Genomic DNA, 26,952 nt, shown 5'->3' with positions numbered 1-26,952 from the left:
CTCGGGACACGGTTGAGGGAGTGGCTCAGGTGATGCAAATGCTTGCCGGATTTCTTGGCGGACAACTTCAGCGACCGAAGCAACAGTGAACTCCTTCGGTGTCGCAGTTTGCTTCGCAATCTCCTCGCGCACAATGTCTCTTATTAGTTCACGTAGCGAGGTCTCGTCTGTTGCTGTCAATACTGCGGCTCCTGCAGACGCATCGTTAGTCAGGCGTTCGTATTGCCGGCAACGCTGCTGCAGCGCCCGCTCGATTGCTGTGGCTTCCTTAATGAACTCTTCTACAGTTGTAGGCGGGTTACGCACGAGACCAGCGAATAGCTGTTCTTTGACGCCGCGCATGAGATGGCTCAGCTTCTTGGAATCAGGCATGTTGGGATCCGCGCGGCGAAACAAACGAGACATGTCCTCGGCGAACATCGAAACACTTTCGTTTGGCTTCTGAATGCGCAACTCGAGAAGGCGTTGTGCATTATCTCGGCGATCAGTGCTTCCGAAGGTGTCAAGTAGCCGACGGCAAAATTCGTCCCACGTGGTCAAATGTGCCTCGCGGTTCTGGAACCACGTCCTTGCGCTACCTTCAAGAGCGAAGTACACATTGGAAAGCTTCTGGTCCGGACGCCACTGATTGACCTTAGCTACGCGTTCGTATTGGTCCAGCCAGTCTTCGGCGTCTTCATACGTGTCACCGTGGAAGCTAGTGGGGACTAGATTGTTTTGAACAGTCACCTGTGTTGGACTTGCAAGCGCCATTTCCTGAGTCGGTGAGGTCGCTGACAACGTTCCTTGGAAGAGGCCGAATTCCGGGCACAGACCTTGCAGGCGGCGGCTTGCGCGGTGCACAGGTGTCTCGACGCGTGGATGATGTCTTGAAGGGCTGGATGCAGGGCTACTCGCAGGAGTCGTCCCTATCATTAGGTGATGATGCGATACCCAGCACGTCCACCAGTGTCACGGCTCACTGGAGACAAGAAAGGAGAACGGTATTTATTCGAGAGAGTAAGGGCAAGCACTCAGTCCAGGCTTCTTCTTCTCTAGCGCCTCGCTTGCGCAGACGAGGTCGTCGTCTTTTTCGTCAACGTGGTTGGGCGTTGATGGCGTCGCGGCAATATATTGATGGAGTCGCATTATACTTAGACTATATTTTGCGATTACAAGCCGGCACTTCAAGTGATCAGTTCTGCTTATAGACGAGGACCTCACTATGTTCTTGTTCAAGAGGTGAATGAATCACAGGATGTCACGCTAAGAGCGGGCCACTACATAAGGTATCAGCGGATTCCAGGAAAATGTGGCTTACATGAAAATGAGCTTGGCGACGCGGCAATGCCACGCCAGTGTCGATCCAATTTTTCACGATCAGACACTAATACCTCAGTGTGCAGATTTCTGCGCAATAATACCGCAGTATATTGGGCCTCACTAGGTCATTGTCATTGCTGCCTTCACGAGCTCGACCCGGAGATGAAAATACGGATACTACCGAAGATGGAAAGGTGCAATTCAGGTTTGCTGCACTGATTACGGTTAAGTGTGGCCTTCAAGCGGCGGTACCTACATCTCATAGGCCAAGCGAACAGTTTGAATTGTGAGGACAATAGAATACCCCTTGTGTATCCGCCCGCGATATGACGTACAGAGAAAATCGCCGACAGAAACCTTGCCAAAATTTGCCGTTGCACCATCAAGTGAAAAGGTTCTGTTGAGACATTCGCCTAAACCTCATTATCAGCCTGATAGCCTGAAGGCTCGCAACAAACTTTTCTGACAGCGGACTGCACAAGAGACTTTGAAGAGTCTTGGTTCGTGCAAGATTCTCACCACCATCTTCATCCTCATAATCAACATCTTCTGTATTCTTTCTACTCATTTCTTCTTCCCCGAATGCCGAGTAGCAGGTCAGAACATTGATTCAGGCCATGCTCTCAACTTTTCTATCAAAATAAATAACTCTCTCATGCTTGGAGTGTTGCACGCTGTAGCACCACAGTATCTGTTCCGGAGCAGTGATGTTGGTCGATTATTTAAAGAATTTGTCTATCTTAAGCACGAGATGAGCCGTTCGAATAATCTGCTGGGTGTGTTCCTCCACGAAGCCAGTACTTTTGAGATTTTGCGGAGCATCCTCTGGAAGAATGACCATTGCCACAGACGCGCCAATGCAAGCTCGACTTTCTTCTTCCTGTGCTGTACCCGAAACTTGAGATCAGATTGTTGTGATGAGAGTGGTTCTACACGAAACGCAAGAGGCTGTACCTTTATTTCTCATGGACATCATGTGCGCACAAACGTCGCGATAACTGGCTCAATGGGAATCTTCTCGTTATTTACAAACCTCTAAACAACAGTAAATAGCAATGACACCTGCTGGGGAAAGCTTGTACAAGGTTTCAATTTGGCCTAAGTAGGAGTCTAAGCCCAGTGCGAGGCCATTGGTGCACGGAATGTGAGGCGGAATAAAATCATTCAGCGGGGTGGGTGTGAATGAAGTGCATTTCAGTAGGTCTTCAACAAAGGTCTTGTCTGGTGACCGACACACAATATCTCCCCGTCCAAACACCCGCACGTCAGTGATGGTATGTAAGTGACTGCACATGGTCTTATGTTCCTTCCGGACAGCTAGAAGGGTTTGTGAGCCTAATGTAACATCCATTGGTGGGCACGAGCGCAATAGGAATGGGGCTGACGCCATTGCGGAAAAATAAATGTAGGGTCAATTAATTAGGCTCCAGGGATGCTGACCAGGTGGATCGCACCTGGTCAGGAGGAATTGTCGACATGAGTTCAAGACAGCTGGTGCAGGGAATGCTAATAAATCAAGGACCAAAGTAACGTTTGTGAGAAACCTGAAACAACATGATACTCAGCCAAAACTTCACGGCTGGTCAAGGAAGCTTCACTATGCACCGAATGAGTCCGCGAGGGCCGAAAGGGCAGTTGATTCAGAAAGCCCACATGAAAGGCGCGTTTTAGTGAGCTACACCCAAAATGTACTAGGTATGTGCCACTTTTAAGGATCGCTTTTGATGCCAATGTTCTAGCGATCGATGCCACAAATGCACTCGGTATGTAACACCCCAAGGAATGTCTTTCATGACAACGCCTTTGCGAGTTGTGTCATGAATGCACTGGGTATGTGCCACTCTTCAAAGAACTTCTCGCCAACATGGATCACTGAGTTTGGGCCACTGAGTTTTCAGCAAGCGAGGGAACGATTCTCAGTGCTCGCTGGCACTGGTGCGCCGGGATTCTCGTCTAGCAGGCCACATGCTGACATCTCGGCAGTGCCACTGGGCGACACCGTGAGTCCAGAAAATAGTGTGAGAAGAGCCAAGCTGCCTTATGACACGTTTCTCAGAGTAGGCTTCATGGCGGCGGCGATTGATGGCACCGATTGTTCTTAGAGAAGCGCGAAACTAGAGTCCTGCTACAGTAGACGCCTCATACATAACTCGTTTCCACTGTGGCCATGCGTTAGGTCGCTCTATTGATTCATTGCTAATGCACTGCTGTTGTCAATTATTAGGAGATGTGTGCGTGGTAAGATAGCTCGCCAGCTTAGGCAGCGTCAGCAGTTACAGTGCCGTTGTTGCACATGCGGTGCAGTCTGTAAAAGCCGCTGCTTAATAATAATAAAGGTTATTTGGTTGTTGCTTGTTGAACGTGAAGGTCGCACACTTCTTCGCGTCTCTTCGCGACGCAAACATGGTGTCAGAAGTGGCGCCCGCCGATCTGAGGCACCACGGCTCTCAGACGTCAGTCTAAACGAGGACGCCGCGGATCCACTAAAGTGTCTGACGCCGGACAAGCCAACAAGTACCTTACAAGGAAAGACCAAGTCAGGTGGCTTTGTTTCTTATTACTCCACCCGAGCCTTCAGCTTCGCAACACCCAACGACTGGCATCCCTAGAAACAGTGATTTCATTGCTTCCGAACTGCGTCTGGACTAGACGGGAAGCCAGAAAAGAGTCAAGTATATGCATTCGTGTATATAATGGGACCGCAAGCCGAATATTTCTTCAAAAGGTTCAAACTTGAGCCTGGTGGCCAGAAGTTTGAGGTCGTACTGCAGCAGTACGAGGCCTACTTTGTTCCTCGACAGAACATCATTTATGAACGGGTCAAGTTTAACACCCGAACGCAATAAGACGGTGAATCCGTGGAGGATTTTATTACTTCACTACACGCGCTTGCTTCCACATGCGACTACGGGGAGCTGCGAGAAAATTTAATTCGAGATCGTCTCGTGGTGGGTCTCCAAGACCGTAAGATCTCGAGAGCTCTGCAACTCGATCGGGACCTAAAACTACAGAAAGCATTCTTGGTGGCACGACAGCACGGGACTGTCAACCAACAGCAGGCAGAGCTTCACCGCGTGCGAGAACAGGAAGTCCGCCAAGTACAGTCCCAGAGGAGTACGCGACAAGTGATGGAGAACGCGCCTCCGCCTGAAAGTGGAAGCAACGTTCCGAAACCATGCGGCTGGTGCGGAAGAAACAGAAACAGTTGAGCGTCCTGTCCAGCGAAAGATGCACTCTGCAGAAAGTGTGACTAAAGATTTCGAGGTGGATTGCCGATCAACCAGAGCTCTTGGGAACATGGAAAACCGTACCGAGGAAACGGGCTTTCCCGGAGTCGCATCGCATTCATCCGCTTAGAGGTGGGAAGTTCCATTTCTTGTTGAGCCCTCGAATGTGGTATTTAAAATAGATACTGGCGCGGACGAAACGGTCGTTCAGGCGGAGCTCTTCACTCACATTTACCCGCTATAAAACTTCAACGAGAAAGGCGCCGACTTCACGGAACTGATGGTAAATCTCTTGGAATATCTGGTATGGCTGCCATGAATATGACGTTTGCAGGAACGAGCAGCTGCGAGGAGGTGTACGTACTTCAAGGCCTCCGAACCACTCTTCTTGGGAAACTAGCGATAGAAAGACCCTGCGTACTACCACAAATCAACGTAGTGAAGAATTTAGACCCCGAATCTGACTTTGCACAAGTGTTCCATGGACTAGGGACCTTCGAAGACAAGTATGACATCAAGTTGAATCCGGAAGCAAAGCCTTTCGCGCTGTCGTCCCAACGTAGAGTCCCCCTGCCTTTGTTAAAAAAAAAACAAGGCAAGAGGTCGAGTGGATGCAAGCACTAGGCGTCATTTCTCCTGTACCAAACCTACTACATGGTGCGCTCCTATGGTTGTCGTTCTTAAATTCTCGGGTGCTGTTCGAATCAGTATTAACTTCACTTCACGGAACTCCACAGATACGTTCAACGAGAATGGCTTCCCATCCCGGCCATTGAGTACACCATCGGAATGCTACGGGTAGCCAGCACGATTTCAAAACTCGACGTGAACTCTGGTTTCTGGCAGATACCGCTTAGTCAAGGGAGCAAACAATACACAACTTTTATCACGCCGTTCTGACGATTTTATTTCAACCGATACCTGTTCGGAATTTTGTCGGCCCCCACACATTTTCAAAGACGAATGGGACAGGTTCTTTCAGGACAGGAGGGAGTCATCTGCCACATGGACGATGTGCTTATTTGGGACGCCACGCAGGCGCAACATGACGAGCGGCTTCGGGCAGTGATTGACCGCCTCCGCAGAGGGGGCATTACTTTGAACACAGGTAAGTGCGAGCAGAGTGTCACCCAGATTTCATTTTTCGGACATGCAATCGGGAACAACGAAGTGCGCCCCACTAAGCAAAAGCTTGACGTGGTGACAGAAATGCACCATCCGACGTTCAAGAGAGAATCATGGCGCTTGATGGGCATGGCAAATTATCTGGCCCACTTTCTGCCCCGTATGGCGGAAGTCCTTCAGCCTCTTTCATCCATGACGATCTCAAGACAGAATTTTGTGTGGGGTGCCACGCAGGAAGCCGCCTTCAAGAAGTGAAAGACTCTTCTTTCACCAGACCCTGTTCTGGGAATCTGCAATTCAAACATGGAAGCAATGGTCACAGCAGATGGGTCATCGTACGGTCTTGGAGCTGTCCTGCGCCAAAGGCAAAAAGACGGTCAGTTTAAAGTGATTTCTTATGGTTCCAGAACTCTTAGAACCACCGAGCGGCGATACGCACAAATTGAAGAAGGACTTGCCCTCGTGTGGGCTAGCGAAAAGTTCATGATTATCTCGTAGGAAAGTGCTTTAACCTCGAGGCAGCTCACAAACCGCTCTTATCTTTGTTTGGGTCAAAAGGAATTGACGAACTAACACCAAGGCTGCTAAGAATGCGCATGCGTCTAATGCGCTACACGTATGAAATTGTGTATGTTCCAGGCCGGGACTTTCTCCGTCTTCCAGGCGCTTTCTCCGTCACCTCTTTCGCAAACGGAATCCCTGTAACAGGAGGACGAGATCCAGAGCTATCTGCGATTGGTGGCTTCGTCAGTCCCGGTAGCAGCGCCGAGGTTACAGCTTATCGCCCAGGAGCAAGAACAAGACCCGGTATGTCAAGCTCTTACCAACCTGTGCACAAAAGGCTGGCCAAGCCGTCGAGACGTTGGGTTTGAGCGGAAGCCCTACTGGAATGAGAGGCGAAGCATTATCCTTGTTGAAAACCTGCTCATGTGCCACTCTCGGATAGTGCTCCCATCAAGTCTACGACAGCCCATCCTTAAAATAATTCACGAGGGACACTTCGGCATCGAGAAGTGCCGGACACGTCCCAAGAGCTCAGTTTGGTGGCCAAGTATGGACGCAGACATTGAACGGCTTGATAAGACCTGCCACAGCTGCCTCAAGCAGAGCACCAACCGAAAGATGCCTCTGCAACAGACCAAGTTTCCAGATAGGCCATGGGAGCGCATCGCGAAGGATTTATTCTTTCTTGAGGAAAAGTGGTGGCTGATCATTACAGATTATTTTTCACGATACCCGGAGCTCATACGGCTGAATAACCTAACTTCCTCAGCAGTAATAAACCGCTGCGAATCCATTTTCGCCAGACACAGGATCCCGGTAGTAGTTGTTTCAGATAATGGGCCACAATTCTCAAGAGCCTTTGGCGCTGAATTTTCAAAGTTTGCATAAGCGTACAGCATTCAACACGTGACGTCTAGTCCTCATTATCATCAGAGCAACGGAATGGCAGAGTCCGCCGTGAAAATGATCAAGGGCTCCTTAAAGAAAACTGCTGACGCGTATAAAACTCTTCTGGCCTATAGGACAAGCCCACTGAAGAACGGATACAGACCCGCAGAGCTGCTTATGGAGAGATGACTGCACATTGCCCTGACCACGTCCAGCGCAAGCCTCCGGCCTAGGACGCCAGACTTTCAAGAACTGGCAGCTTTCGAGAGGTCGCAGCGTCAGCGCGAGAAAAGAGACTACGACCGACGCCACGGAGTGCACAATCTGCCTGAACTGTCTAAAGGAATGGACGTATGGATCGTAGACCTCCAAAGCAAAGCAGTGGTTCGAGGAAGCACCGAAGGGCCCAGATCGTACTGGGTTGACTCCGGGGAAACTTCTCTAAGCAGAAATCGCACTCATCTCATCCCGCTGCCTCCGACTAGTTTAGAAGACAGCAGAGGAAGAACGCAATGGACAGCAGAATCATCAGAAATAGGCAGTGATGAAAGAAGCAGCGCGCAACACGGTGACCATCCCTGTCACAATCTTACACGAAGCGGAAGGTGTGTGGTTCCTCCAGAACGAATTCAAGCTTCGTTACAAGAGTGGCTTCATTAAAAAAAAACGAGAGGAAGATGTGTGATAAGATAGCTCACCAGCTTAGGCAGTGTCAGCAGTTACAGTGCCGCTGTGGCACTAGCGATGCGGTTATAAGAGCCGCTACTTCCTGATAATAAAGGTTATATGGTTGCTGCTTGGTGAAGGCGAAGGACGCACACTTCTTAGCGTCTGTTTGCGATGCAAACAATGTGTTTTGCGGACTTTTTTTGACAACACTTTGCCCTTGACTTCCATAATGTATACTGTAACAACTGCTCTTCTTTGTGTATAAATATTTGTGGCAATACAATAACACTTTCGGGTGCAATTCCATGTTCTCTTCCAGATAATGAGAACGCCATTAAGGCATGTAAGGAGAAGCGAGTATGTGAGAAAATCAGTTTTCCTGATTTTGAAACCAGGCTGTGTTATTTTAGGGAAGACGATTCCAAGAACGTGGTGGAGACTATGTGTGGTAAGCGTATCTTCCTTGTCAATCATTATCATGGTTTGATTGTTCTTAACTAGGCTGAATGTGGTGGCAAATACAAATCTCGATTGTTTTTTTCAACACCCACAAAGAATGGTGGTAATAAACCACCACTATCCACCAGTCGTGCGGAAATAATTCGCAATTATCTGCGCAAAGGGGCAAAATTTGAGCCACCGTGTTTTTTTTTCTACATTCTGGTATTTCATACTATTGAAGTACTTCTTATATTAGTACCTCCGTCATTCTACAGCACGAGCTTCTTGTGTATTTACTGCTGTCTTTTCATGTGAATATAATTTTGGCATTTGCAGACCAGTTTTCTTTCAGTCTATATAGTTATACTACTCAAAACAATCCTGGGTAAGTGCGTATGTGTTAGTGGGTGTTTGTATTGCTTCAGTGAAGCCCTTTGACGCGTATTTTGATCCCCGTGTATGTACTGCTGCGTATGTGCCGCTCTTCATAATATTCATCTTAGCATATACAACATGTCCCGTTGTGGTCTTGTGTCATGACTTCATGGAGGTGTCCTACACATGAAGAGTGTAGCACATTCACCAGATGTCGCAACCTAGAGACGTTGAGCATCCACAGGGGCACAAAGAGGGCATACTTGCCGTCATGGCTTAACTACTGTGCTGTTGTGCCAGATTGCGTGCTTGTTTGAAATTATGAGGGCGCTTGATCAGGAGACGAGCAAATATTGATACTTTAAATAATCGATTAATTATTATTGGAATGGTCTAAATCTTCAAAAGAAGCCGAACCGGTGTGGGTATTTTTTAAAACTTGCGGCCGTGAATACATATCTATTTCAAGTTGACAGATAAAGGGTGCTACATTAGCAGACGACTATAAGAACGCGAGCTCACTCAATTGTAAAAAAAATGTGGGGGTTTACGCGCGGCAGCAAGTTAACATTGTGATGCATGCCGTAGTAAGGGACTGCGGGTTCATTCTGGCCGCCTGAGGTTGTTCAAAGTGCATATAATGGATAGAACACAGGTGTTTTCGCATTTGACAATCATTGAATTCGTGAGAGTGGCTTTTGGGGTTAGATAGTACATACTTACGCTAGGAGAATAGTAGCAAATTTGAAAAGGGCAAAAATCGAGAGGCGGACATATATAAAGCAGTAGCAAGGTGGCTGGACTAACAACTGTAGGTTATTCATGAAAACTGAACATGCGCCGGGCACAACGCTTAATACACGCGATAATCACTTTAACACTACACGGCGACATTCATCAATAAATTCAAGCTCTTCATTTAGTTATGAACATCGATTGCGCGCTTACACACTTCTCGGGGCCGAGTTTACAGATTTGATAAGCGTGAATAAACTCTCTTTCTTGCTGGGTCTTAACCTTCCCCACGTCTGATACGTTGCTGAAAAGGGGAGTGCAACCGCACTCTTTAGAATGTTGCGGAAGATTACCTCCTGTGGCTCTGTGTACGTGATTATGATGCGCGCGCATCCGATCATTCACATAGCCACCAGTTTGCCCTATGTAAACTTTGCCACATTTTAACGGGATACTATACAATACACATGTGTCGCGCGTGCAAGAATTGTTAACATGCTTGGTATTGCACGCACTCCTTCGCGAATTGTGCTGCCAAACCCTCACGCGCCTTGTTGCTTTGCGTCTTGTAATCTTGTAAAGAGGATACCAATAGCATTATATAAAGCTGGATGGGAAACACTCTCTGCCAAGGCTATTACAAATCACTTGTAGGCATTATTCATCGCGTGGTAATAGAACACGTGGAAAAAAATGAGTCCTTACCGAAAGTCGGACAAGGCTTTAGAGCCAGCCTATCGTTCGTGGCGCGAATATATGAATGCAGCAATGACTCATTTCGTTCATATGGCCTCCGTTAGCAAATTGGCAGCATGTTACTTTATGGCAGCATGTTCCCACGCTTACTGTGCCTAGAATTTATAAAGTATATGGTTCATTCAATTCAAAGCGCTCTGCGATTTTACATCGGTCCCTGGGGCGTAGGTGACTGTGTACGCAGGTGACTGCAAGATGACTTGAGCAGTATACAACGCTAACATGTACAATACGGCTGCATCATCAAAAGTTCCAACTTACAGCGTTCAAACATAAGCATTCCTCTAGTAGGTCCACATATTAACTGAAAATGCTTCTCTAAAATTGTAGCCCTTACCAAAACCTAGACGTCTTATTTTTCAAGCATGTAAGCAGGCGTACACATGGCTCGTTTTTGTGGTGCCGTGGCAGTTACATTTCAGCTCAAATGATACTGCATCAAGCTGCTGTTTCCATATTTGATGTATTCTGATTAGCCACACTCAGGTAAATTTGTTCCTTGGGCCCGACACGAAGGTGTCTGTGACACTGAGCTACGTGTGGCTCGAAGGGGTTCACTCACAGAAGAGAACCGCAAGTGGTTCTGATGTGGTAGGCAAGTGCCAAGGAGCGGAATGACGGCTGATCAGCAATTAGCGATCGTTTGAGCCACTGTTACCTTGAGTCCCGCCTTGCAGCTTTGAGAGCAGTTTTTCTTACTGGACGCCATTGATTGCGTGCATGAATTCCTTAATTTGTCCGGTAACACTTTATAGCACCTTATATTATAAGTAATAGATCGCTCGGGATAATTTCCCTTACCTAGTATGATAAGTAAGATCCAGGGCAATTGTTGTACATTTTTAATGCGTTAGCGTTTTTGGAGTAGTTCGGCGTTTTTGCAGGATTGATTTATTTATTTCTTTGTTTATATTGTCGCAACGTCAAAAACGGGGGTTGTAGAGCGCTATTCAGGACGCCCAGTGGCGGGTCGCCTTTTTAATACCGAGCGCAACATCGATTTCTTCTTAGTGCCCCTTGACATAAACGCTCATGCCTACACGCGTTGACCTCTTCTTCATAGGAGTACTAGTGCGGCATTTGCGCCCCTCCAAAGAAAGCATCGTTCCGATGCGCAAATTAGGCGGGACAACGGGACAATGAGACAGAGTAAAACAGGACAGGCGCAAACACACAAAAAAACGAGAACAAAAAAAGCAAAAATTAGGTCGACAGGTATGGCTTCATCCGTAACACATGTAGCACTTCGGGTAAGTGCTTGCGGCGACTGGAGTTATTATCACTGTCGGGAACGACCTCGTAGTTTACGTCGCTCGGGCTGTCGCTGTAGGGCCCGAAGTACCGTCTTAGGAGTTTCTCGGGGAGTCATACTTTGTCGCCGGGAGTGTAGAAAAGAGACCAATGTTGAAGATCGTACCGTTTTGCATCTTTATCTTGCTGAATTCAGATACGCACGCGGGCAAGCTGTCTTGCTTCTTCGGTGCGCTGACTAAATTCGTCATTGTCGGCAGGTAGGTCGCCAAACTCGTGCGGCAGCATGGCTCCAGCGTTGTTGTGACGTCGCGACCGCAGACCAATCTGAACGATGTCATTCCATTAGTTTCTTGTCGAGTGGTGTTGTAGGCGAAGCTAACGTAAGGCAAAATCTGATCCCAGTTCTTATGTTCTACGTCGATATACATGCAAATCATGTCTGCGAGGGTCTTATTATGACGCTCGGTTAGTGTGCTCGTCTGCGGATGACAAGTGGATTTTTCCAGTGGCTTGTACCACTGAGTCTAAGAAGCGAGTCAAGAAGTTTGGTAGTGAAGGCAGTTGCATGTCTGTGATGACTACTTTTGGGGCGCCGTGCATAAGGACGATGTGTTCGATGAAAAAATGAGCTGCTTCGGCTGGAGTATCCCGCTGCGTAGCTTAGTCTCCGCGTAGCGCCTCAGGTAATTGGTGGCAAGAATGATCCATCTTTTCCAGCTGTAGAAATTGGAAATGGCCACAGGAAATCCACCCCAACTTGGGTGAATGGCTGGCCTGGTACCACGACCAGATGTGAGAGACCTGCGAGCTTGCCGGGAGGTGCTCTTCGTCTTTGACAGTCCAGACATGTTTGTACGTGACGCTTTACAGCAGCGGGTAGCTTCCGCCAGTAGTAGGTCTGTCGGAGTCTGGACAATGTTTTCGCGTAGTCTAGATGACCTGCGGTGGTTTCATCGTGTCATGCTTTTAGTAATTTTTTCGAAGTGATGCCGGTACGACAAGCAGCACGTGCTGCAACTTGCAGAAAAGTTCTTATAGAGAACACCGTTCTGGAGACAATACGACGACAGTCCTCTGCCATAGGGTCGTGGAACATCTTTAGTTCGGCCTTCCAAGAAATTAACGAGTGGGAGCAGCTCTGGGTCATGGCGCTGCTCGAGTGAAATGATGACGGCGTCAACGAAACAAAAAAAATGCAGCCTCTACTTCCACATCATCGGTACCAGCGGACTCGATGGGTCACCGCGAGAGGCAGTCGGCGTTGGTGTGCCTCTTTCCTGACATGTAAATGATGGTCATGTTGAACTCCTGAAGTCTAAGGCTCCAGCGTGCCAGACGGCCAGATAGGTATTTCAACTTAGTCAGCCAACAAAGAGAATGATGATCGCTGGCAACCTTGAATGAACGGCCGTACAAATACGGAAGAAATTCCATAACCACCCGCATCACGGCGAGGCGTTCCTTCTCGGTATTTGAGTAGTTTTCCTCCGTACACGAGAGAGTATAGCTAGCGTAGGCGATTACTTTTTCGGAACCGTCTTGCCACTGCACCAATACGGCCCCCAGATCAACGTTGCTCGCATCAGTGGCAAGTGCTGTAGGGGCATCTTTGTCGAAGTGTGCAAGAACAGGAGGCGTTTGCAGGCGTTGGCGTAGTTCGCTACTGCTATTTGCTCGTTTTTCCCCCATAGAAAGGGAATATTGTCTCGTGTCAGGCCTGTTAATGCCGCAGCAATACATGAAAAATTCGCAAGAAAGCGTCGGTAATAGGCACACAGCCCCAAGAAGCGCCTGACTGCCTTCTTGTCGGATGATGACGGGAACTTTGCCACAGCGTCTATTTTCGCTGGATCAGGTAGTACACCCTCCTCACTGACGACTTGGCCGAGGAAGCGTAGTTCACTGAAACCAAAGTGACACTTCTCGGGATTTAACGTCGCGCAATCCGAGCGTATACCTTGGAGAACAGTGATTAATCGGCTTAGATGCTCCTCAAATGTAGTTGTAGCTACGACGTCATCGAGATAGACCAAACATGTTTGCCACTTCAGGCCTTTATTACGGTGTACATTAGACGCTTAAAAGTGGCAGGCGCTGAGCACAAAACCAAAGGAAGGACCTTAAATTCGTAATGACCGTCAGGGTTCACGAAGGCAGTTTTCTCACGATCTCTCTCATCGACCTCGATCGGCCAATACCCGCTTCGTAGGTCCATTGATGAATAATAATGCGCATGCCGCAGCCTGTCCAGCGAATTGGCGATGCGTGGCAGCGGACAGACGTCTTTCTTCGTTACCTGGCTTAATTTGCAATAATCGATGCAGAATCTAAAACGGCCGTCTTGCTTTTTGACTAACAAGGGGTGACGCCCAGGGACTTTTCGAAGGATGTATCCCATCATTCTCGATCATCTTCAGCACTTGCTTTTGAATCTCTTCGCGTTCCTTTGAAGCTACACGATAGGGATTTTGTAGTATCATCCTTGATTATACGGTGCTTGGTCAGTGGTGTTTGTGTGACCTTTGACATAGTCGAAAAGCAATCTTCGAATTGGTGTATCAGCTCCAATAGGCGCTGCCGCTCGGAAGCGACAGGGTGAAGCTGACGTCAACAGACAAAGGCGTCGAGGGCAGGACGGTCATTGCTTATAGTGCGGAACAATCTGTAACTTGGGTGATGTCCTCGCAGTACGCCATTGCAGTACCCTTCTTGATGTGACGTCATTCGTTGCTGAAGTTCGTGAGAAAGACTTCTGCATGCCCATGAGTCATGTTGAGTGCGCCCCTAGAAATAGAAACACCTTGCGCGAGCAATAGTGCAATGATTTGCTCCGCGATCACATCCACGTGGTCGGGCATCTTGCATGAAGCAGCTGCAAGGCGGCAGGATCTCGGTGGAATGGTCGCATCGTCGGTGATTCGCAAACGCTCATGCTGCCCGTCATTCATGGTGTTGCCGTATGGGCTGGCAGAAAATGTCACCATACGTGCCGGAATGTTTATGACTGCGCCGTAATCTCGCAGAAAGTCCATCCCCAAGATAAGGTCCTTGCAGCAGTCGGGGAGAATGACGAAAGCAGCAACGAAGCTAGTGTTACCGATAGGGATTCGGGTGGTGCATGTTCCCGTTGGTGTCATTAGCTGACCCACGGCACTCCTGATTTCGGCACTTCTGACCCTTCGCACCTAATTAGGTGGGCCAGCTCTTGACGCGTGATCGAGAAGTCTGCGCCAGTGTCAACAAATGCGGTGACGGGATGTCCATCCACCAGAAGGCTGAGATCGGCACGGAAGCACCGTCGGCAAGAGTATTCATCGTCGTCATGTCGTCTCCGTCGGCGTTAGCATTCGTCATCGTCATATCGTCTTCTCAGGGATCATGGGTATTTTTGGCGTCCCGACACAGGGCAACCTTTCCCCTCGGAGGTCGCTGCCATTGGTTTTGTCGGCGTGAACTAGGGGAGTGGTGAAACTCTGGCGGTTTGGGGAAGTGTAACGCACAGGTGACGGGGGCTGTCAGTGACGACGGGGTGAAGCTGCCTGGCTGGTCAACAGCTAATCACTGCTTGGGGCGCCATGGTCGTCGAAGTGCGTGCAAGTGGCAGGCGAAAAGGAGCCGACTCCAGCGTCTGCATAGGGGCAGTGGCTGGTGATGTGGCCGGCTTTGCCGCAGTGGAAGCAAAATGGTCGACGGTCGACCGCACGCCACATGTCGGTGCGGTGACCTGGAGGTCATCGCACAGGTTCCCGTTGCCACCATGGCACGGGTGCGGGCCGTGGCTGAAATGGTGTTACCGGAGGTGAAGGGGGAGGACGTCGGGCCATGTGGGCATACGTCGGAGGACGTGTTTCTCGACATGGGGCTGGTGAGGAGAAGGCTTGCCGCAACTCCGCGCTCACGACTTCGGCAACAGAAATGAGCGGCCACTCCGTAGGAGGAATGCCCTGGGCTCGCAGCTCTTCACGGAAGATGTCACGAATCATGTCCCATAAGTGTGGTCAAGAATATGAGCTGCAGAGAAGTGGCGGCAACGTTGCTGAAGTACCCAATTGATAACAGTCGCTTCCTTGATGAATTCGTCGTCAGTTGTTGGCGGGTTTTGTACAAGACTGGCAAACAGCGGTTCTTAATTCTGCGCATAAGGTGACGCACTTTCTTTGCCTCAGTCATACCGGGATCAGCTCAGCGAAACAGACGGGCCATTTCTTCAGCGTACATGGTGACAGTTTCGTTGCATTTGTGTACCCGAGCCTCAATAATTTGTGGCTCGTAATCTCGCCGATCCGAGCTCAAGAATGTGTTGAGGAGGTGACGACGAAAATTGTTCTACGTTTGGAAGCACGCTTCCATGTTCGCATACCATGTACGAGAACTGTTTTCAAGCGCTAAATAAGCATGGGCGAGTTTTTGTTGGCCGTTTCAGTTGTTTCAGTTCAGTTGTTGGCCGTTTCAAGCTAGTCCTCGACACCTTCAAAAGCGTCGCCGTGGAAATGGCGGTGATGTGAGGGTGATCAACGTTCCCGTGGGAAAGACTAGGGGCCGTCTGTGAAGGAGGCAGAAGTGCCGCTGATGTAGCTATGTCGGTGAGAGTCACAACGGGAGGGAACTCCGGGTTGAGGCCGAGCAGGCGCCGACCGAATCGGTGGACTCGAGTCGTTATGAGAGCGGGAGCTTCGGGATTGGGTGAATGGTGCCGAACAGAGGTTGCCCACATGGGGTTGCGGGCTCCAGCACTTCCACCAGTGACTCAGCGTCAAAAACAGATGTCGTAGAGCACTCTTCAGGAGGCACAGTGGCGGGTCGCCTTTTTAATACCGAGTGTAACTACAACTTCTTCCCTGCGCCTTGACACAAACGCTCATGCCTACACGCGCTAACCTCCTCTTCATCGGAGTAGTGGCACGGCGATAGTATGCCTGAAATGCCTCGTTTAGGGGTATTAGATGAGCCTTGGGCTGTTACATCCATGGATAAGGTAATCGATGAATTCCTTGAATTTGCTGGGGTCGAAGTGGCGTATGGTCTTGGAGGGCAGGGTATTCCAGTCTTTGTACGAAAACTGGCAGTTTCTACAATAAATGAATGCAACCCGCCGTGGTTTCTCAGTGGCTATGGCGTTGGGCTGTTGAGCACAAGGTTGCGGGATCTAATACCGGCCATGGCGGCCGCATTTCGATGGAGGCGAAATGCGAAAACACACGTGTACTTAGATTTAGGTGCACGTTAAAGAACCCCAGGTGGTCGAAATTTCCGGAGTCCTTCACTACGGCATGCCTCATAATCAGAAAGTGGTTTTGCCACGTAAAATCCCATAATTTATTTTTGTAATAAACGAATGCAGACGGGCCGAAGAACGTGCTACTGGTAAGTAAACTGCCTTTCCATGGCTTGTGCGGCATAGGTCCGGTGGGCGGGAGTGATAGCTGACGGGGAAGGCAATGCGTAATAGAATTTATAAATAAGACAAAGGCAAGATAAACTGGCAGCCCTCTAAGGGAACCGTCTATCGACTGCAGGGGTTAGAGAAAAGTGGTAAAATGCAAACATTATACTAATCCATTAAAAGGGAGACGCTAAAGAATTGAATAATTATAGGGCCATTAGCTTAGTGCCAATATTATATAAAATATTCGCCAAGATAATTGCAAATAGAATAGGGACAACACTCGACTTAATTCAACCAAAGGACCAGGCTGGCTTCAAGAAGGCATACTCTACAATGGATCACATTCATGGCATTAATCAGGTTATCGAGAAATCCGCAGAGAACAACAAGCCTCTCTATATGGCGTTCATAGATTATGAAGAGGCATTTGATTCAATAGAAATACCAGAAGTCATAGAGGCATTACGTTCTCAAGGAGTACAGAACGCTTACTTAAATACCTTGGAAAATATTTACAGAGGTTCTAGAGCTACCTTAATTCTACACTAGAAAAGCAGGAAGATACCTATAAAGAAAGGGGTCAGACAAAGAGACACCGTCTCTCCAATAGTATTGACTGCGTGCTTGAAAAAAATATTCAAGCTATTAAACTAGGAAGTCTTAGGATTCAAGCTAATTAACTGGGAAGGCTTAAGGTTCAAGCTATTACACTGGGAAGGCTTAGGAGCAAGGATCGACGGCGAATAACTCAGCAACCTTCGGTTTGCCTATGACATTGTTCTATTCAGCAACAATGCAGACGAGTTGCAATGAGCGATTGAGGACCTCAACAGAGAGTGTGTAAGAGTGGGGTTGAAGATTAATATGCGGAAGACAAAGATAATGATGAATAGCCGGGCAAGAAAACAAGAGGTCAAGGTCGCCAGTCAGGCTCTAGAGTCTGTGAAGGTATACGTTTACCTAGGAAAATTAATCACAGATAACCCTGATCATGAGAAAGAAATTCATAGAAGAATAAAAAAGAGGTTGGATCGCATACGGCAGACACTCTCAGCTCCTGATTGGAAGCTTACCATTATTATTGAATTAGAAGGTGTACAATCAGTGCATTTTACCGGTGCTGACAAATGGGGCAGAGACCTGGAGGCTGACAAAGAAGCTTGAGAACAAGTTACGGACCGCGCAAACAGTGATGTAACGAAGATTTCCCGGCATAACGTGAATAAATAGAAAGAGAGCCGATGGGTATGGACGATATTGTTACGGGAAGAACGAGTCAGCAAGACGAGCAACTATTTACAGGTTGTGTTGACAACAGCAGTTGCAGCACTGACCGGTTAGATTCACAGCGCGAGCGCAGTTCATTCTTCCTCCTCTTTTCTCGAGTGATGACGCCCACGCGCCTCATTCAACAATCAAATATCACATGCCTGCAGCGTAATCTCCCGGTGGCAGAAACGACGTCCCGGAGCGTCTAAATGTCATCACTGGGAGGATGATAGTGCTTTAGTCGTGCAACGTGCCCAATATCACTGGACTGGGAAGCGGATGGGGCGTCAGGGGCATTATCGTAGGTGACGGGAGTCACGGCACGAAGCACTCGGTAGGGGCCTGTGTAACGAGACAGCCGTTTTTCGGACAGGCTAACCTGACGCGACAGATACCATAAAAGCACCAAAGAACCAGGCGGAAACTGGACGTCTCGGTGTCGCCGGTCGTACAGATGGCTTTTGACTTTCTTGTAATTTCAGAAGGGGGTCACGGGCAATTTCCCTTGCGTGGGCACCGCGGGCGATGGCGTCAAGTGCATATTCACTGGTAGGTGCCACGTGAACAGGGAGGGTTGTGTCGAGGGGCAGTGCTGGTTCTCGGCCGAACAGAAGGATAAATGGGGAATAACCAGCTCTGTAGTGACATAAGCTAAGTGACAAACGGGAGAGCGAGGTCTCAGTCAGTGTGTTCTGAAGAGTCATATTTCGCGACTCCGTGAGGCCATTTGCTTGCGGATGTTATGACGTGGATAGCATGTGGCTTGTGGCACCGGACTGCAGGTTGTCCGCGATAACTTTTGATAGGAATGTCCGGCCACGGTCTGTGAGAAGTTGTCGTGGAGCTCCATTCATGAAAATCATAGCGCGTAGTAGAAAATCGGCGACATCTGTGGAGCCGCTTGCAGGAAGCACTCGGGTGATGGCGTAGCGCCTGGCGTGATCCGTGGCCACAGCGATCCACCTGTTCCCAGAGGTAGAAAGAGAAAAAGGGCCAAGTAAGTCCAAACCAACCCGAAAGAATGGTTCCGCGGGAATGTCGAGTGGTCGAAGGTACCCAGCAGGAAGCGTGAATGGTGTCTTGCGTGGCTGGCATTTCTCACGCAGCCACGTATCTTCAAACGGAACGAGGAAGCCCTGGCCAAAAGACGCGCCGGCAGATCCGTTCGTAGGTACGTGGCACACCCACGTGACCGACAGTGGGGATGCCGTGAAGTTCGTGGAGAACGGCCGAGCAAAGGTGTTTAGGGATGACAAGGAGTAATGCAGTGCCGTCGGGGTGAACGCCATCTTGAAGTGTGAATAAGCGAAGGGAACTATCGACAAGTGATGATTCCAGGCGGTCAATGATGATACGCAAGGGCAGGTCATGGCGCTGCTCGTCGGCGACGTCGAGCAGTGGAAAAACAGAGAGAACGCAGGCGCCGGTGTCAGTATTAGACGTAGAGGTCACGGCTTCGACTGGGTAGCGAGAGAGGCAATCTGCGTCCTGGTGTGGGCGTCCCGACTTGTAGGTCACTGTGTAGGGATATTCTTGTATTCGGAGAGCCCACGGACCGAGCGAGCCAGTGGGATCCTTGAGCGCATGATGGTCTGCGATTACTGAGAAGTGCTTGCCATATAAATATGAGCGGAACATTGAAACATCCCAGACGAAAGCAAGACATTCGCGCTCAGTAATTTGTGCGATTCGTTCGTTGAATCAAGAGAAATATCTTGCTCAGCAAGGCAACGAAGGCAACATTGGAGGCAAAAACAGTTGGCTTTAAGATCTAGTAAAAGATTTATTTGAATAAAGACCTATTAAATATGGCAAGCAACCACTTGGTGCCACAGTGCAAAAAAAGGAAGCAACTAAGATGAGAGAGAGAGAGAGAGAGGAGGATCCATAGAAAGGCCGGGAGGTTAACCAGAGGCAAACTAAGATGGAAATTTATATGGACCGCATGGGGCAGGGCAAATTGTTTGCAAGGAAAGATGAAAACTCGGTGTTGGAAATTACCGGCGTTAGCGATATTCAAAAGGCAAACGAAGGAGTGTAGTGCGAAGTCTTTCTTTTTGTCTGTAGACTTGGGAGATTCTCCTAAAATATGAACAACTACAATGCATGTATATATTGTGATGTCAAGACATTGAATGAATCCATTTCATGCACCCCGAAAGGGATCAAGATTTTACACACAAACACACGTAGCCTTAATTATCGAAATGAACAACGTAGCGACTTATATACCTCGAACCCCAAAATTTTAACTGTTTAATATATACGGAGACATGGGTGAGAGCCAACTACAGTCGTCCACACTTTCACGATCACTCCTACAACGGTCTTGTGCACCCAAACGGAAGGAGCGCTGGTGTAGCCGTAAATGGTAAGTAGTCTGAGGCACGAAATTATTTCGGAATTCTAAAAGATAAATAGTAGTATTCACTGTCTGACTACGTTTTAAGCGAGACATAGTTTTAGTTATTTGAAGGCCAGCACTGGGAAACGAAACAGATATATTAGAATGCTGTGTACTTCACTTATTAAGCCGGTTATCAATAGCCTTTCTTAGAATAGGGGATGTCAATATTATGATACTATCAGGTGATGCTTCTGCTAAGAAATTTACTGAAATCGTGAACTCTTCTGCATGCGCAAGTCTCACTGCAGAAGGCGCACGATTATTAGAAAAAAGTATTACCTTGCTGCACATAGGTGTAACGAATATTCATTCGGCACATTGTATCGCTCTACTGCTAATCGCTGATACAGGCGATCATCAGCTGATTTTCTCTTTTCTTACAAGTGGGCAGGTTACAAACAACACTAAAATGGCAATATTATCTCGCACTATGAGTGCTGTAGCCTTAGAAATATTTCAGCGCATATTCACTTGATGGATTGGGCATGTGTGTTGGAAGACGTCAAACCAAAGAGAATTTGAGGCATTTTTTTCAGAAATTTATAGCATGCTATAATCAAGCATTTGCAATCATTGCCAGTAACTAGAGGCCTAAAAGAGCAAGAAAGCCGTGAGTTGATGCAAGACTATTGAAAATGATCGATATGAAAAATAAGATGTAACCGCGCCTTGTTCAATTTAGAAATTTAGTGGTACTTTCTGAACCTAAAAATACAGAAATAAATTGACCACTGAGTTAAGATACGTGAGAGAAAGGTATAATGAACAACTGTTTCCGAAGGTAAAGCCTGGCTCTGGGATGGTGTGGGATGTTGAAAACGTAATTACTGATGGCGTATTCGGTTGTCCGCTCTGGTCCTCTGGCTGAGAGTCTGCAGATGTAAGAACAGCCCACAAAACCTTGGCGGTACACGCAGTGCACCAGCCGAATACATGAGCGACCTCGGAGCAGCGCGCCGGTGACGCCACTTCTTAGGCAGCACAGGAAGCCGCCGTGTAAACATTCTTGCGCGACAGTGACAAATGGCGTCGTCCAGTTCGTAAGTGCTTGAGCGCAGCGACGGCTCCCTCAAGCCCAGCGCGGTCACTCTTCTTCATCATCTATGACGGTAAGTTGAGCAGGAACTTTCGTAAGAAGTTTTTTTGTTCGTCAAGTGTTTGGAACTGTGCTGCAGCCCTATCGCGCGTGTTGTCCAAGGAGCGCGCCGCCAGTGAAATTTTGCACCGACGCCTTGCTTTTTAGGCGCCTGTATATCTCCCTAACTTGAATTCCAGTTTATAATATTAGGGTACTATCAGTTTTAGCTTGGAAGTTTCGCTTACTTGCAGTAAGCGTACCACCCGCTGTATGTACTGCTCCTGTATAGCTCCTGTGGGGGGCGTGCGCTGGTTTTAGCACTGCTTGCATTTCATTTGAAGTCATGTGCTAGTGCGTTTTGCAGACTAAGCATTATTCACTAATGAATGCCATCAGTTACACTGACGTTTTCGTATGTATCACCAGTGCTAAGCCACCAGCACGAGAAGAAAACTGCAACAGTTGGAGTTTAACTACGTCTGCGTAATTGAGCAGCTTATAATTCCTTCTGCGTTGAGTGTAAGCACTTCGTAGCCCGCGTCCTGTGTTGGACGCGTTTACAAAAACGCGTTTACATCAGATGCTTGTGACTCCTAATTATTATCAAAGCCGTGTAATTCAAATTACCTATCTCTTATCTTAGGTAACGCACCAAGCCCAGTCTTGTCAGGGGAAGCCAACACTGCTACCAGCGAGGACAACCCGTCTTCCGGTAGGTGCAATCACGTTGTAACGTTTTATGTTTGTTATTGTTGTAGGCTGAATTCAACAGCGAGGCCTTCTGACACCAATGTCACAAGGCGTTGCTTACTCTTCTCCTGCAGTGACAGTTATTAAAATACTTGCATGACCATTTAATCCCCTCATTTTCGTTGCTAGTACATAAAAATATTAGAGCATTTGTAAAAATATTACAGATGCTATAACCCAGCTTTTCTTTATCTCCTGTAAACAGGACCATAAGGAGCAGGCGAGACAAGGCTGTTATTAAACATTTATGCACAGTGTTCAACCGAAGTAGGCCCCATGAAAAAATTGCGCTGCAAACGTGCTATGTACGAGTATATTTCTAAGTAATTACTTCAGATCCTGAAAATTCACGTGACTCTGAGACAGTGCTAGTCACGATTCAAGACAATTGCAAAGCAAAAGAAATACGAAGACATCAATCAGAAAACATGGAGCCGTTCCCGCTGCCAGGTGTCTATGAAGAAGAATTTGCGGCGATAAGGACAGCAAATGACAGCATACAGGCCGAGTGGTGTGCACTCCGTGACATACAAGATCCACTCAAGATACCAGGGATCCCGCCAAAATCATCACAGGTGCTGCCAACATCCCCACAGGAGCTGGCTGTGCTGACCTGTCAGGTGACTCTGACTTTCTCGACACCCCTTCAAGCGTAGTTATTGACTCCGCACCAAGAAGGAAGGGAACATGCAAGGCAGGTCGTCCTAATGCAGGTCGAACGATGCACATGAAGTATTTCTCTGCGCACATACAAAAAATAAATTTAGAGCGAGAAGCAAAAAGGGAAGAAAGAGACAAAAGACGAGAGGAAAGGCACCAAGAGCTGCTCAAACTCCTCAGGGAGCACACCACTGCATTGAAAGCCCTTGCAGCAAAAGAAGACAACATATGAAGCATGGCATTTACAAGTGCATGCCTCTGTATGTGATGTGCAATAAAATTTGTTTTCTTTGCTATGACATCAACTTGTCTGGAGCTTAGATGCAGCTGTGAAACTTGCACACTTCAAAAGAGGCATAAAAATGTTTCAGGAATAGAAAACCCAGTCCCGCACTAAACCTCTTTTAGGTTCAAGATAAGTGACCAACAATTCCTTTATTTTCTGCCTCATTACCTACAGCTGCCCCATCAAAGCATTTCTTTTCAGTTCACCCAAACGGGGAAGGCCACTTTCGCGGCGCGTCTGTCGCTGCCTCTTAGCATCCAGCTATGCGCGGTCCTGTCTGATACGCAGCAGTGTACCTTGGCTCCTTTCTTCCCTCTTCGCCGGTCAAGAGTTCAGCTCACCCAAAGTGGATCCGCGCTCAGGTCCTGGGGCGGTCAGTCGCTCACGAAGGCCTAGCTCAGCAGTGGGACGGCGTGTGGCGGTCTGAGCGGCTCATTTGAGATGCGGCCAGTCGAAAGCTCCTCAGCGAAAAGACAAATGTATATCGGGGGAATTGCGCTTCTCCCCGAGCCCCGGAGAGGGAGTCTCCCGGGTCCAAGAAAGGGAAAAGCGGGAACGGAATGCCTTGGGCTGCGGTGTCGCGGCCGGGCGCGAAGAGCAGCGGCAGCTGCGAACGTGCCCTCTCGCCGCGACTTTCCGCGAGGGAGCATGTGATTATCTCCTGATAACCGCGTGCCCGCTCCGGAGATATCGGGATTCGCGTGCGATCCCACATCCCCCCCCCCTCCTTTATATGAACATTTATCCGCTAAGAGGCCGCCGTCACCTGAGGCTTGCGAGGGACATGCTACTCCGACATCAACACGGTTTGAGTCCATGTTCCTGAGGGAGCAGCTCTAGCCGCACAACGCCGTTGCCGCCGTGTAGGTAGTCGCGAGCCAGGCTGGAACATTGAATGATGGAACGGAGCAGCTTGGCAGTGTGTAGCGGGATGTAGTAGGAGGCAAGAAGGCCGCTGCGTCCAGATCACCTTGCTTCTCGGCGGCGTCCCCTGCCTAGTCGGACGTACCGGGTCCGTGGTGGCGAAAGAACCCTTGGATTTGTCTTGGTTGCTTCGAATATTCTGACGCGATTCATGAACCAGCCTCGAGATGGCGCAGGACAGCTGTCTTCTAATGTTGCCGGAGCTCGTCGCCCTCTGGTATGGTCGAACGTGTTTCTTCCTGTTCGTCCTGACACAGCTCTCTCTGTCGTTGCGCCTCCACTGCACTCGCGGATTTCGGCACGCAAGATCAGCAAAGGCGCACCACCCCACCCCTGGCGATGGCTTGCATCCCAACGCTCCGCAGGGGTCCATTCTGCTCTCGCGGGCTAAGTCTTCCGCTCGGCCTTGAGACTCGGTGCTTCAATGCGGGGTTCGCAATTCGGTCGCGGGGTTGTGCGGCGCGGTTCGGCGAATTCTGCTGCGCTACCACTATTTCGGACGGGAAGCCTCTCGCTGCGCTTCTCAACTCGTTGTTGGCTGCCGGAGGATCCGCTTTTCTCGCCCGCCTGTTGCGTGGTCTGCGTTGCTGACTGCGTATGGCTTGCCCGTCCACACCGGCAGTGGAGACGGTCCTTTCATTTCTTTGCTCGGTTGTTGTTGCACGGCTCCCGACGGGCGGTCTGCTGCTGCGACAAGTTGGTTAGCCTCCCTCACTTCTTCCGAAGAAAAAGCGCGTGCTCGCTCTGGAAACCTGCATGCTTGACGTCAGTGGAGCGTTCCGTCCGATATCGCGCACAATAAAACAGCCTCTGTGAACCAGACAAAGTTAGTTAAGCGAGAGCGCAAGTTGTAACACCGCACTGAGCTCGAACGTCGAGCTGTGCCACCCGATGCCGCTGCCTGCGGGTGCGGCAGAGTATTCTTCTCGGGACATTTGTTCCCTCTGTCGTAGTAGGTTTGAGGCCACAGACATGCACCGGTCGGCTGATCGATCTTAACTTCAATTCCGCCAGCCAATACACGAGTGAAGAGACAGTCTCTCGCACCCGGCATGGTCCCGTCCATTTCGGTGACAGAGAAGCTGAGACTTTCTTAGTGGCGTCGCTTAGGACGTGATTCCGTCTCAACACAAGATAGCCAAGTTTGTAGTCAACTTCACGATGAGAACGGTCATACTGCCCTTTCTGCTCGGCACATGCAGTACTCAGGTTCCTTCGCGCTTTGCGTAAAGCCTCCGTTACCTTCGAGCGCAGCGCAGTCGCGTAATCGGCGCGCGCCGACAAAACAACCAGTTCTGTGCTGCTGCGTTACTAAAGAGTACGTTCTACCGTATTCAACAGCTTCCTCCCAAGGTTGAGGGTGGTGGGTGTATACCCAGTCGAGCGGTTCACTGTCGGCGGGATCGCAAATCCCAAGAAGACAAGTGTCCCACTCATTCTGTGTCTCCGCAAATGCAATGAGCATGGGCTTAATGTTGTAGTTCACACGTTCAGTGGGATTCGCCTGGACATGGTACGTGGTTGTTCTGCTGTGCCGAATGCCGAGAGCTGTACGAGACTCCATGAAGGGTTTGGCAGTGAAATAGCGCGCATTGTCCATTATCATCTGCTGAGGATAGCCGAATCGTGTAAACACCTCGATCAGCTTTCTCATGATTACGCGTGCCGTCAGCTTCCGTAGGGGGAACAGTTCCTACCATTTGGTGAAAGTAATCGGTTCCCGCTCAGTGTCCTGGGGTAAGGTCCCATGACGTCACATGCCGCAATTTGCCACTGTGTTCGGCTATTGATCGGCTGCGTGAGCCAGGGTGGTCGTCGGCCACGTGGCTTCACGCGTTCGCACACGTTGCAAGAGCGGGCGTAGCGCATCACATCCCGCTTCATTCCAGGCCAGGTAGCAAGGCGGCACAACTTAAGGTAAGTGTTAGGGCCACTTGCATGCCCGGCGAGGCACGTATCGTGAAAGTAGCGTAAAAGTGCCCCTCTCAGCGTGCTAGGAATCACAACTTTTAAGGACTAATGTGTATCCTTCTCCGTGGGAATGTATCTCAGCAGGACGCCGTCACAGTCTAGCAGGCAGGAATCCAACGCGCTCACAGCGCTACCAGCTGTTTTGGAGCGCGGCGCACCCACAGCAATACCAGCTGCGTCCGTCTGCGTCGCGGCTGCGCCGCCGGGCTCTCGGAGCCCCTCAAACACTTTCTTGCAAAAAGGATCCCTCCGCTGTGCCTCTAACAGCTCCTTTCTGCCCAACACGCTCCCCACTGAACTGACGCAGTCCAAGTGCTTCACGCTTTCGTCCTGAAAAGGTGGTTCGCCCGCCCTTCCTTCGACACCAGTGCCGTCGCGCATTGTAACATGTAACAGTTACCCTGCTTTTAGGCTGAGTCACTGAGGAGTCACGTAGGGTATTAATGTTACCCCTCCTCACGACCTCAATCGTCGCAGCTGTTATTCCGCTCTCGAGCGCAGTTTTGGTCCAGCTGAGCTGAGCAGTAATGTTACTCTTCTCACAGTCAACGGGCGCGCGTGAAAGTGCGTCCGCCACAACGTTGTTCTTTCCTCTCCTGTAGCTAGCGGTAAAGTCTTATCGCTGCAGGAGAAGTGCCCATCGCGCGGGCCGGCTGCTTGGCTCTCCTAAATGCCTAAGCCAAGTTAGCGCCATATGATCGCTCTCGCTAATAAATGGGACTCATCATTATAGCAGTCGAACTTTTTGAGAGCGAAAATGATCGCCAGACATTCGTTTTCTGTCACGGAGTAATTTTTCTCGGTGGGAGACAAAGAGCGGCTGGCAAAAGCTACCGGGCGCAAGCTACCTTCGTACTCTTGGAGCGAAACCGCTCCTAGGCCAAGGTCACTGGCGTCCGTATGTACGACAAATTTTTTGTTCCTATTTGGTAGTCTTAACTGCGT

The 26,952-nt window shown here is 49.2% G+C and overlaps 1 protein-coding gene and 1 pseudogene across 1 annotated transcript in view; both read left to right on the top strand.

The window, feature by feature from the left end:
• LOC139049995 (uncharacterized) overlaps window positions 1–26,952 on the top strand; it is a 159,999-nt gene that overhangs the window by 107,505 nt on the left and 25,542 nt on the right. The window contains exon 3 of the mRNA XM_070525980.1: window positions 8,035–8,163. Within this exon, the coding sequence (XP_070382081.1) occupies window positions 8,035–8,163 (129 nt within the window). The remainder of the gene's footprint in view (window positions 1–8,034; window positions 8,164–26,952) is intronic.
• LOC139049787 (uncharacterized) lies at window positions 5,739–7,378 on the top strand (annotated as a pseudogene).

Source organism: Dermacentor albipictus, chromosome 9 (genome assembly GCF_038994185.2).
Source record: "Dermacentor albipictus isolate Rhodes 1998 colony chromosome 9, USDA_Dalb.pri_finalv2, whole genome shotgun sequence".
Taxonomy (NCBI): Eukaryota; Metazoa; Arthropoda; class Arachnida; order Ixodida; family Ixodidae; genus Dermacentor; species Dermacentor albipictus.
The sequence above is the reverse complement of the archived record's forward strand: the minus strand, read 5'-3'. Positions and strand labels throughout refer to the sequence as shown.